Source organism: Nicotiana tabacum, chromosome 8 (genome assembly GCF_000715075.1).
Source record: "Nicotiana tabacum cultivar K326 chromosome 8, ASM71507v2, whole genome shotgun sequence".
Taxonomy (NCBI): Eukaryota; Viridiplantae; Streptophyta; class Magnoliopsida; order Solanales; family Solanaceae; genus Nicotiana; species Nicotiana tabacum.
The window spans coordinates 198,828,103-198,840,485 of NC_134087.1; the positions used below are offsets into that span (position 1 = coordinate 198,828,103).

The 12,383-nt window shown below is 34.9% G+C and overlaps 1 protein-coding gene across 1 annotated transcript; it reads left to right on the forward strand.

Annotated features, from left to right (window-relative positions):
- Positions 1–1,116: 1,116 nt before the first annotated feature.
- LOC107815657 (uncharacterized) lies at positions 1,117–12,172 on the forward strand. Its single transcript, XM_016641273.2, has 3 exons — positions 1,117–1,479; positions 3,243–3,364; positions 11,667–12,172. Exons 1-3 carry the CDS (start codon positions 1,338–1,340, stop codon positions 11,988–11,990), a joined length of 588 nt encoding a protein of 195 aa, XP_016496759.1. The 5' UTR covers positions 1,117–1,337; the 3' UTR covers positions 11,991–12,172.
- The last annotated feature ends 211 nt before the right edge of the window (positions 12,173–12,383 follow it).

Here is a 12,383-nt window from a genome sequence, read left to right on the forward strand (position 1 = left end):
CGAAAAGATTAAGAGTCTACATATAAGATATAGAAATCTCTTAATGATGTGAGGCCTTTTGGGGAAAACTGTGCGGGTTTGGTCCAAAGCTAACAATATCATACCACGTTAAGAGTATCTTTGAGTTGGTTTAGCCTAATAAATGGTATCAGAGTCCAGGTTCAGCGGGACGAGTCAAAATTGGATGAAACTTGTATGATTGGACTCGTATTCAAATGGGTGTTTGGATTTGTGACTTTTGGTCGGGTTCTGGGGTGTGGGCCGGGTTGACTTTTTGGTTGACTTTTGATAAAGATCGGAGCTTTATTGTTTTTGTCTAGATTTGAGCCTTTCGGAGGTCGATTCGCTCGGGAAAGGATTTCTAGAGTATTAATTTAGCTTGCGTGAGATAAGTATCTTACCTAAACTTGGTTGAGACACTAGTTGCCCGAGTTATTAGTGATGACTATGTGCTATGAATGGCGTACATATGATGGCAAAATGATAGTGCGAGGCTCGATTGGCTTACTCTTACGAGTTTGGAGACGCGCACACGAAAAGAATATAGTTACATGCTTTGGTGCCAAAAATACTCTAACGATGAAGGTGACACACAATGAATCTCAAAAATTAACCCGTGGTAATGGGCCACGTGGAACTGGTTTGCTGTTCGAGGGTAAGATTGTTGCGTGTGCGAACAAAGTTCCACATTGGTGACTGAAAAAATTAAAAGCTTACATATATACGGTGTATGGATTTATTAATGGTGCGTGGCCTTTGGGGGAAAATCGTGTGGGCTTGGTCCAAAGCGACACATTTAACTGATCCTATTTGACTATGTATGTAGTTTTGCTTAATCGAACGAATGTGTTAAATAGTTTTGCTTAATCGAACGAATGTGTTAAATAGTTGATAGAGATCAAACGTATTCACTTTTAGCAAATTTAGGGTTATAACTGAAAAAATTAAAAGCTTACATATATACGGTGTATGGATTTATTAATGGTGCGTGGCCTTGGGAAAATCGTGTGGGCTTGGTCCAAAGCGACACATTTAACTGATCCTATTTGACTATGTATGTAGTTTTGCTTAATCGAACGAATGTGTTAAATAGTTGATAGAGATCAAACGTATTCACTTTTAGCAAATTTAGGGTTATAACTTATAATTACGGGATTATTGTAGATAAAGGATCGTTTTTGTCATTTTCTTGGAAAAAGTTTCAATTATCTCTTTATCATGTTAGTCAATAGAATTTGTTATATTTAATTAAAAGGGCATTGATAATTTCCAACAACCAGCAAGAGGAAGTAGACATGTTACACAGACCAGCTCCACAGTAAACCCTGAGAAAAAAGATGGCTTCAGATTCAACTGAGCCAACAGCTTCCAAAATTGTAGCAAAGCTAAACTTGAAGCCACACCCAGAAGGCGGATTTTACTCTGAAACATTCAGAGACTTCTCTGTTATTCTCTCCACATCTCACCTTCCACCTACTTGTAAGTCTTTTATTTATAAAGTTCTTTACTTTTTTGATTTGTGGTTCGTTCTGTATAAAGTTCTTTACTTTTTGATTTTTTTGGGTCTTTCTGTATAAAGTTCTTTAGTTTTTTATTTGTGGGTCTTGAATCTTTGTAACTATCATCTATCTTGATCCTTCCAATTAAGCTGCTCATGGGATTTTTGGATCTTTGTCTGTTTCTCTTCCACGTGTGGCTTTTTGGGATATATAGGTTATGGGGTTTTACTACAACAACACCACCAACATAACCAGTGCGGTCCCACAAATTGGGTCTGGGTACGATATTGTGTACGCATATCTTACTACTACCTTGTGAAGGTTGAAATGTTGTTTCCAATGTTACAGGGTTCTACCACAACAACAACAACAACATAAATAGTGTGGTCCCACAAGTGGGTTTGGGGAGGGTAGTGTATAGACAGACCTTACCCCTACCTTGTAAATGTAGAGAGCTTGTTTCCGATGTTATGGGGTTTTACTATGCAGTTTAATTGCAAGTGTCGAAGATGGTTTTAGTAGCATACGATTGAGGTTAAAATGAGAGAAGGTCGCTTGAGATCCGTAGGTGTGAAGCCATGGTGAGTGAAGGTATTAAAAGGGGACGACGTAAACTAAAACCATATGGAAGTAAGTTGTCTCGAAAGACCTATAAATCTCTAGATCTAAATCTTTCTCCATTTTCTCCACCAACGGATAACGATTCCATGGAACTCAATGCACAAAGGAAAAAGAGGGAGGAAGGTAAAATCATGTGTGGAGGTCACATGTAGCTAAAGAATTCCTTCAAGAATATTGAGTCGAACGCCTTTACAGATAGGGTTATATTGAATGATCCCCGGTCGGTTGCTTTCTGTTCATATAATGCATACAACTCTGGTTGCTGGTTGGGCCGGTTCGATGGCTCTGTATGAATTACTCGATGCACTTTCGGATCGCCTTGACGATCTATACATTGTCGAACCTACTGGAAAAAATATGAATGTAGGACACAAAAGATTAAGGCTTGAAACACCTTATACACACTTTCCCTCTCATTTGTGAGACTGCTATGGAATTGAATGCAAATAGCTTTCATCGATATGACAAGCCTCTTGAATTTCTACACTAAGCAAAAGTAGTGGAGAAATTTTGGTTTGGAGAACAAGAATAGCAACTTGATCTTTTAAGTGTATAAACTTGGACAAGAAAGATAGTTTTGCGAATGATTTGAGCCATTCTGCATACTGGATGTATTATTGAATTCAACTCCATTCAGAAGTTTAATAAATGGCAGCTGTTTCTTTTGATAAATTATTGGGAGCACTAGACAGATTTTTCTCCTCAATGAAGATTTGATTAAAGTGTTCTGTATCCACGAGACAATAACAAAGCATGTCCACTTCACTGGTGCACTGACCTTTTCTAAAAAAAAAAAAATCAGTTGGTTAACTCGCAAAAAAGAAGGTACACTGACCTTTTATCGAAAAAGTTAACTTGCAAAAACGTGTTAAGAACTGGAGTAAATTTTGGTGACTCCTTCAACTTCAATGCTCGTGGTGTTCTGCCTCTAATTGGAGCATTCCATTGTCTTGAGCACTTAAAATATTTCGTCAAGATGATGGAATTCTGTTTTCTGTTCTTAAGTTCTGACTAGTTTCTCAAGTGTAATATGAGTATCATTTACCTCATAACAAAGAATACTGGTTGAAATTTCTCAAATTGGTTTGTTTCTTCCTGATCTTTCTGATTACGCCTTTGCAGTTAAGGTTGATCGACCTATCAGTACATGCATTTACTTCTTGGTGCCTTCTGGAAGTTCGTCTCACCTTCATCGGATACCATGTTCAGAAACATGGCATTTTTACATGGGAGAGCCACTTACGGTAACTACTCATACACTATAGTGAATGATCTTTCTTGTGGTCCATATCATCTTTGTGTTAGACCTGTTTTCTGCATCGTTCTGTATATTTAGTATCTGGCTTTGTGTTAATGTGTAAACTGGAAATGATTTGGCTGGCATGACTCAAACACAAGTGTTAAGCAAACTTTAAAGAACTGTAAGGGACTAAGGGTCATCATATTTCATTTTCAGGCAGTTTCTGCCATTTGGCTGCTCTGAATAGTAAATGACATACTAGACTTATGACTGGCCAGCAAGGGACCGTATGACATAAAACAAATTCCAACTGCAGTTCATTGCAATTCAAACATAGCTTTTTCTTTCCATGCCTCATCATCTCACCTTGATTGAACACCACTTGGCCACATCTCAAAAATGGTGGATCCAACCTTTAAACTTGATGGGTTCAACCTTTAAAAATCTTAGCAGTAAACTCATTGTATTTTTTAAATTATGGATTCAGATTTTTATTGAATATTTTGTACTTTTTCACACACATATATATGTATCCTCTGGGGGCAGGCAGTGGATTCTCCTCCTGTTGGAAGTGTTGATCTTGAAGTCTTACAGAGCATGTTTAACTGTCACAGCTGATAGATCAAACTTGCATCCGACAGTGGTTAGTAGGGCCCTAGACATCCTTAAACATGACCCTACCTTTAGGGATTGGTTTATCCTACTTTTAATTGAGCAAATGTGATTGAATGATATAATTATCAGCTTAACTAAAACTGAGGTTTGAGCAAAAAATCGTCTTACTTCTGATGAGTTAATTAATTTCTAGTAAATCTAGAGGATGGTAGACTCAAAACATATTGGATTAAGAATATTGTGCAAATTTTTTTTGAGAAGAATTTCAACTTGAAATAAATGGAAACAATTTCCTTGTCAATGATATTTTCTCTCTCTTGGCTTGGTGTAATACTCACACACTTTCAGCAAAGTGTTTTTCTCATAATACTTGCTATGGAATTATTTCTTGCAGGGTTTCAGTTAGATAATTAGTAAAATTATTTGAAGATAAGTATGTTCTTCTCTTTTTTGGTTGTTTGCCATTCCAGTATTTGTGATTTTCTCAATTAGATAAGAACAATGAAAGTTAGTGCCTGATTTACCCATCAATGGAAATTGTCCCTCGAGTATATATGAACAACAAGGAAAAAAGCTAAACCGGATTGAAGACAGATATTCCGTTAACAATCCATTATGCAAGGACTATGATTTCATTAGAATCTCCCGATGAAATTATTAATTTCAAGATTTAATTCTGGATATCATAACAATCCGTTTATACACACCCAATAGAGGCTCTAAACAACAACTTCCTTCCTAAACACCCACACCCTCTCTGGATAGGTCTAATAACCATGGTCCAAAGATGCAGACTTTTGTTTTGGAAGATCGAACGATCAGTTGAATGAAGCATTTTTCGAAGATTTAATCCCACAACAATTTTTCTAGGATGCAAGATACATAATAACTAAATTCTAGGCAATAAAGGTGTGAATTCCAAAAAGATACTGTGGCAAAACGACAATCCTTATCTGAAGGCCAACATTCCTCGCCTTAAACCCAAAAATACCAAAATGAAATATTTAGTGATCCTAATTCTAGCATAAAATATGGGTTTGTATTTATTCCATATTTGATTATGGGTAATGGCTAATGGTGGGATAAATTTTATACCAAAATAGTAGGATGAGCTATCTCATATGGTATGGCTAATCCCATGGGATATCCTTGTTTATCCTACTTGGTAACCAAACAATATTACTAACACTTATAATGCTTAGTTATATGGGAAATAATATACAAAAGTTACTGAAGTTGGCAAAATGTGGTAAATTACTGCTGTAGTTTCCATATGAAAATTAGAAAAAATGGTTTTCACCAGTTTTCACAATTTTCACTCCGAATTTTCACTTTCCACTCACAGAAATTCAAAATTTGTACTAAGTGAAACTTTCACGTTCCACTCCAAACTATGTTTTTTTTTTCAAATTTTACTTTTTTTTTATTATTTATGTAAAATTCCCACAAAATAACCATAAAATTGCAGTCAAATAATTATAATTGCACCAAGTTGGGTACAATGATTTCACTTTTGTGTATTTCTTTTCACTTTTCTTGGCTTCTGCAAAGCGAAATCAATATCAATCACTCAATAAATAGGAGTTACTTTTTCGGATGACAATTTCGATATTCCAAATTAAAAGAGATTAATGAACCAGTCGTTTGAAAATTCTTTTTACATTTCCACATGACAAAGTTTTACTCTTCCCAGAATGAATCAGATATTTTTCTCGAAAAACTATTAAAATTAGAAAAAAAATTAAGGTGTTAAGTAATTTATTTATCTAGCCAATTAAAGGAGAGTACGAGTATGAGTTTTACTTCTGCTTTTATGCAGTGATGTGGTCCTTTAAATATGGTAACCTAAATAAATCATAAATAATGGAACTAATTACCTGAAAAATAACAGCTTAAATTACTATACATCTAATCATAACATTAATTTACGAATTGCTATGGTTACTTATTACTACAGGTAACTACAATAGTAATTTACGATCTACGGCCTGCTGAATTCAATAAACAATAACTTATATTCATATTTTGAGCTAATTAAAATATAACGTTTTTGTGTCAAATGATGGTAACTACAACATTAATTTACGATATATTAGCAGCCTTCAATAACGCATTATTAAAATGGCAAATAATGCTGAAAATTTTATAGTGGAGTAACAAAATATACCTACATGAAAAACTTTTACTCTTTGCATAACAAAATTTTATAGTGGAGTAACAAATTTTACATTTTCCCATGACAAACTTTTACTCTTCCCAGAATGAAAGTAGATGGGTTAATTTGACATATTTTCCCATGGTAAATATCTTTTTAGTCCACTGTAAATTGTGGTGTCTCTTTAAGACGCTCACGATCTTGGCAGTTTGGCATGTAAAGCTACGAGGTAAGTAGGTAACTAAATTTTTGGAGTTTCTTACAAGACCTCCAATTACAAACGCTTTGATTGTTGTAGTAATTACTCTCTTAATGTTAATCAGAACAAATTTAGGTAACACTACCCAAAATTTGAATTTCAACCGTTTTACAAAAGCGGTAAAAAAGGTATTGAACAACATATTACACTCTTTCCTTCATGTAAAACATCATTTATTTCATTCAATTCATGAACATTAGTAATGTCTTATGATTGCTTGCCCTGTATCTCTTTGAGATTGATTGTCCCAGTACTCTTTTTGATGACCACATTGTTTGCAGTTGACACAAACTTCTTCTTGGACTTAAAATCTGAAGTATAACAAATTATTTAGTAGCAATTCTCCCTTGTATGACTTTTTTTATATGATGGTGATCACATTGCAGCATATGTCCTCTTTTTAGGTTTTCAATTGCTTCCTTTAACTGTGTATATTATCATTGGCAACTCTTAGACTTTGATGTCGTCACTGCTAGTAAGAGTCCGTTTGCCCAAGCTGCCAAAAGCTGCTTATTTTGAAAAAGTACTTTTGCAAAATAGCAGTTTGTGTTTGGCCAATTCGGTTGAGTAATGCTTTTTGAAGCTCATTGTGTTTGACCAATCTTTTAAAAAAGTACTTTTAAGTATCAAATTACGAAAGAGGACAATAAATGTTCAATTTGCAATTACTATTATTTAGAAAAGAAAAATAAATTTAAATATTCATCATAAAATAATTCAATTAAAATATAAAATGTAAAATAAAATTATAAATTAAAAATTCCAATCAATATAAGATATAGTTATTCCAAGCAATAACATTGAGTGTTCGGATTACTTATTGTTTATATGATAGTTTAATTATGTCTAAATACATAATTCAATATAAATTTAAGATCTACTCTTAGGAATAGGAGAAAAAGAATAGAAGTTTGATTAAAATAATAAAGAAAAGAAAGGTATAGTAGAAATAAAAAGAAAATAGAAAAGGAAAAGAAAAATGTTAAATTAATGAGGGATAATTTGGAAAATATAACTTTGTTGTAAGGTTATTTTTGTCTTGAACAAATTAATTTTCTGCTTCTGCTTCTTGGAACTAGAATTTGTAGTTTCTTCCCAAAAACAAAAAACTGCCTATGTTACTAATCAAAAGTACTTTTTTATTTTGGCCAAACACTTTAAATTTTTCAAAAAGTACTTTTTGACAAAAAGTAATTTTGGCCTCCCAGAAGCTTGGCCAAACAGGCTCTAGGTTGTCTTCTAGGGGCATGGCTGTATGAGTCATTTAGTCCTATGAGGAATTGAAATTGCCTCTGAGACTGAAAATGCTTCAGGAACAATGTAGATTTCACTGTTTTCCAAAAAAAAAAAAGTGTGTTAAGGGTATCATGTTAGTCTAGAAAGATGCTATGGACAAGCCCCGTCCGTTTTGGAAAATTGGGGGGGGGGGGGTATGTTTAGATTTTGGTTTGTATTATTTGTTAAACAAACGTTGATTTAAAGATATCAGGACGTGTTTAAAGTAGTTGATCCCTAACCTTTCTGATTTTTCTAGTATGATCTTTTAAACAAATGTTGATTTAAAGGCATCTAAACGTGTTTAAAGTAGTCGATCCCTAAACTTTCTGGCTTTGCAGATACCATGGCTTCATCATCAAACAAACCAGTTTGTAGAGAGCATGATGAAAGGAAACTGTGGTATCTATTCTGAAATTCAGGTCCATCTGCAGCTCAATGAGGCTTTGAAGTGTCAAATGCTAGCTGTAGATTTAGCCTACCGCCGAGGACATCGTTTGGTGGATAGGGACCGCACTAAGTCAAGTACAATCATAAAACTGCAAAATATGTCGTGCGGCCCCACATGGATTGTCACACTCTTTCTATTGAGCAAATTCTGGAAACGATTGCTATTGACATGTATCAAATGCGATGCATTCTCAGAGGTGACACACCTCCAGAGTCACAACGGGGAACTCAGTCGGAGTCCTCTAACGAGGGTCATGGATCGGAAAATGACAAACTTATCTAGCAGTGATGTTTGGATCAGTTTAGGTGTTTGTGTAGTGTACCGCCCTTTTTTGCTTAGACTTAGTAAAAGTCAATAGGTGGTACCATTTTGGTTATGACAATCCATGCGGGGCCGCACGACATATTTTGCAGTTCCTGACATTTGGATTGTACATGACTTGAATAATTCAGTCCCTATCCACCAAAAGCTGTCCTTGGCGGTAGGCTAAATCTAAAACTAACATTCGACACTTTAAAGCCTCGTCGAGCTACAGACAGACCTGAATTTTAAAGTAGATAACACAGTTTCCTTTCATTATGCTCTCTATCAGTGTAGTCTTTGCATCATCACGTTTGGCAGTTAAGTTGTTGATAGTTGAGCGATAGGCAGCCTCGACTTTATCTCAGTGCTTTAACTCTTCGATATTCATTTCCCACTCTGAAGGTACTTGCCTGGCCGGAAGGGGAATGTTTTCTCTAGTTTGATGTGTCCCTGGTTTGTTTGATGATGAGGCCATGGTATCTGCAAAACCAGAAAGTTTGGGGATCGACTACTTGAAACACGTCTTGATGCCTTTAAATCAACGTTTGTTTAACGGATGATGCCAAGAAAATCAGAGAGGTTAGGGATCAATTACTTTAAAAATGTCATAATACCTTTAAATCAACGCTTGTTTAACTGATAATACAAACTTAAACATATACCCCCATTTTCCGAACAGGCTTGTCCATAGCATCTTTCTGGACTTACATGACACATTTTTTTTTGAAAAACGGTAAAATCTACACGGTTTCTTAAGCATTTTCAGTCTCAAAGGCCATTTCAGTTCCTTATGGGACTTAATAACTCATACAACCATGCCCTCGAAAGTTTAAGATAGATCTTACTCGCAAGGAGGACATCAAAGTTTAAGAGTTGCCAATGGCAATATACACTGCCGAAGGAAGCAATTTGAAACCTAAAAAGAGGACTTATACTGCAATGTGATCGTCATCACATAAAAAGGTCATACTAGAGAGAATTGCTACTACATAATTTGTTATCCTTACGATTTTATGTCCAAGAAGAAGTTTGTGCCAACTGCAAACAATTGTAGCCATTCAAGAAGAGTATAAGGACAATTTCTAAAAGATACAGGGTATGTAATCATAAGATATTACTAGTATCTTGGATTGAATGAAATAAACGATGTTTCATCTAAAGGAAAGAGTGTAATATGCTGTTCCATACCTTTTTTTTACCGCCTTTGTAAACCCTAATGGCTGAGTTTCAAAATTTTGGTGGCGTTACCTCAATTTGTGGTTCTAAGTAATGTTAAGAGAGAGTAATTATTACATCAATCAAAGCATTCGTAATTGCCTGTCGAGATCGTCAACGCCTTAATGGGACATTACAATTTACGATGGACTAAAAAGATATTTTACCATGGGAAAATGTGTCAAATCAACCCCTTTGCTTTCATTCTGGGAAGAGTAAAAGTTTGTCGTGTGGGGATATTTTGTTACTCCACTATAAAATTTGCTGCAGTATTTGCCATTTGAATAATATGTTACTGAAGGCTGCTAGTACATCATAAACTAATGTTGTAGTTACCATTATTCGACACAATCGTAACACTTTAGTTATCTCAAAACTTGAACATAAGTTATTGTTTATTGAATTCAACATGCTGTAGATCGTAAATTACATTAGTAATAAATAACCACAACAGTTCGTAAATTAATATTGTGGTTACATGTGTAGTAATTTAAGCTGTTATTTTTCAGGTATTTAGTTCCACTATTTATGATTTATTTAGGTGGTCACTTCTAAATGACCACGTCAATGTATAGAAGTAAAGATTGTACTCTCCTTAATCGGTTAGATAAATAAATTACTTAATTTTTTCCTCTCATTTTAATAATTTTTCGAGAAAAATATTTGGTTTATTCTGGAAAGAGTAAAATGTTTTCATGGGAAATGTATACAAGAATTTCCAAACGACTGGTTCATTAATCTCTTTTAATTTTGGGGATGTCGAAGCTTTCATCCGAAAAGTCATTTTTTCTATTTATTGAGTGATTAATGTTGATCTCCCTTTGTAGAAGCCAAGAAAGGTGAAAAGAAAACAGAAGATGGAAATCACTGTACCCAACTTGGTGCAACTATAATTATTTGACTGCACTTTTATGGTTACTTAGTGGTTGTTTTACATAAAAAAGTGAAATCTGAAAAAAGTAGTTTGGAGTGGATAGTTAAAATTTCACTTAGTAAAATTTTGATTTTTCGTGAAAATTGTGAAAATCACTTTTTCTAATTTTCATTTGGAAACTAATTTACGACATTTGGGCAACTTCAGTAACTTTTATAATTTATTACTACCCATAAAATTAAACCACAATGTTAGTAATATCGTTTGATTACCATGTGGATAAATAGGGATATCACATGAGATTAGCTATTCCATCTTCTATGAGATAGTTCATCCCACTATTTTGGTATAAAATTTGTTAAACCATTAGCTATTATCCATAACGATATACGGGATACATACAAATCCATATTTTATACCGGGGTTAGTATCACTAAATATTTTGTCCTTTTTGGCTTTAAGGCTAGCAGTGTTGGCCTCTAGATGAGGATTGTCGTTTCGCCACCGTATGTTTTTGAAATTTATTCCTTGATTGCCTAGAATATTGTTTTATGTATGTTGCATTTACTATGAGAAAAACACTTTGTTAAAACTGTGTGAATACTATACCAAGCCAAGAGAGAATAAATATCATTGAACAGGAGATTGTTTTCTTGTTCCATTTATTTTGAGTTGAAATTCTTCTCAAAGTAGGATCACGTTTAAGGATGTCTAGGGCCCTATTGATCACAGTCGGATGGAAGTTTGATCTATCAGCTGTGACAGTTAAACATGCTCTGTAAGACTTCAAGATCAACACTTCCAATAGGAGGAGAATCCACTGCCTGCCCCCAGAGGATATATATATGTATGTGTGTGTGTGAAAAAGTACAAAATATTCAGTAAAAATTTGAATCCATAATTTAAAAAATACAATGAGTTTACTGCCAGGATTTTTAAAGGTTGAACCCATCAAGTTTAAAGGTTGGATCCGCCTCAGCATCTAGTTATCATATCTGGTCTGGAACTCTTGTTTCTTATTTTTGATATTCATAACCGGATAATAGAAACATTTTTTATTCCCTGTTAAGAGTATGCATTGCTTGTTCACTAATATTTTCCTAGAAATAATATAGTTTTACAAGCTAGCACACAGTGATGACACTGTCTGTGTTTTCAGGTGATGGAACTAAATGAGACTGATGGCAAGGTGAAGTTAACTTGCATCGGACCTGATCCGCTTGCAGATGATCAACTGGTGCAATATACAGTACCTCCAAACGTATGGTTTGGCGCATTTCCCACGAGGGACTTCAGCATTTCTGCTGACATGAAAGTAACAAAAGCGCCTGCCAGGGATGGTGAGAAGCACTTCTCTTTAGTTGGATGCACCTGTGCTCCAGCATTCCAGTTTGATGATTTTGAACTGGCGAAACGTTCTGAGCTCGTTTCGCGTTTTCCTGCTCATGAATCCCTCGTCTCTTTGCTCACTTTCCCCGAGTGAACAGGCTTAGTCTTTTGTTTCTTTCGCTAGTTTCTTTAAAAGATCTGTACTTATATTGTCTCCATCATATTTGGGCAACCTGGGCCTTGGAAACAGTTGCTCATTTCCTGTCTCATCTTAGTATTCAAGCTATTGGTGTGTAGTTTGATCTGAGTGTCAATAAAAGATGATCAGTGTGCTATTTAGTTGAATAATTTCCTTTTTAAGCATTGTTAACGGGTAAGGGAAACCTTGGCATAATTGGTAAAGTTGCTACCATGTGACCAAGAGGTCACGGATTTGAACTGTGGAAACAACTTTTTTGCAGAAATGCAGGGTACGTACCCCAAAATCCACAATAGAAGTAGGAAGAAACAAGGCATATTTTGACAATCAGCGATAAATAAATGATAG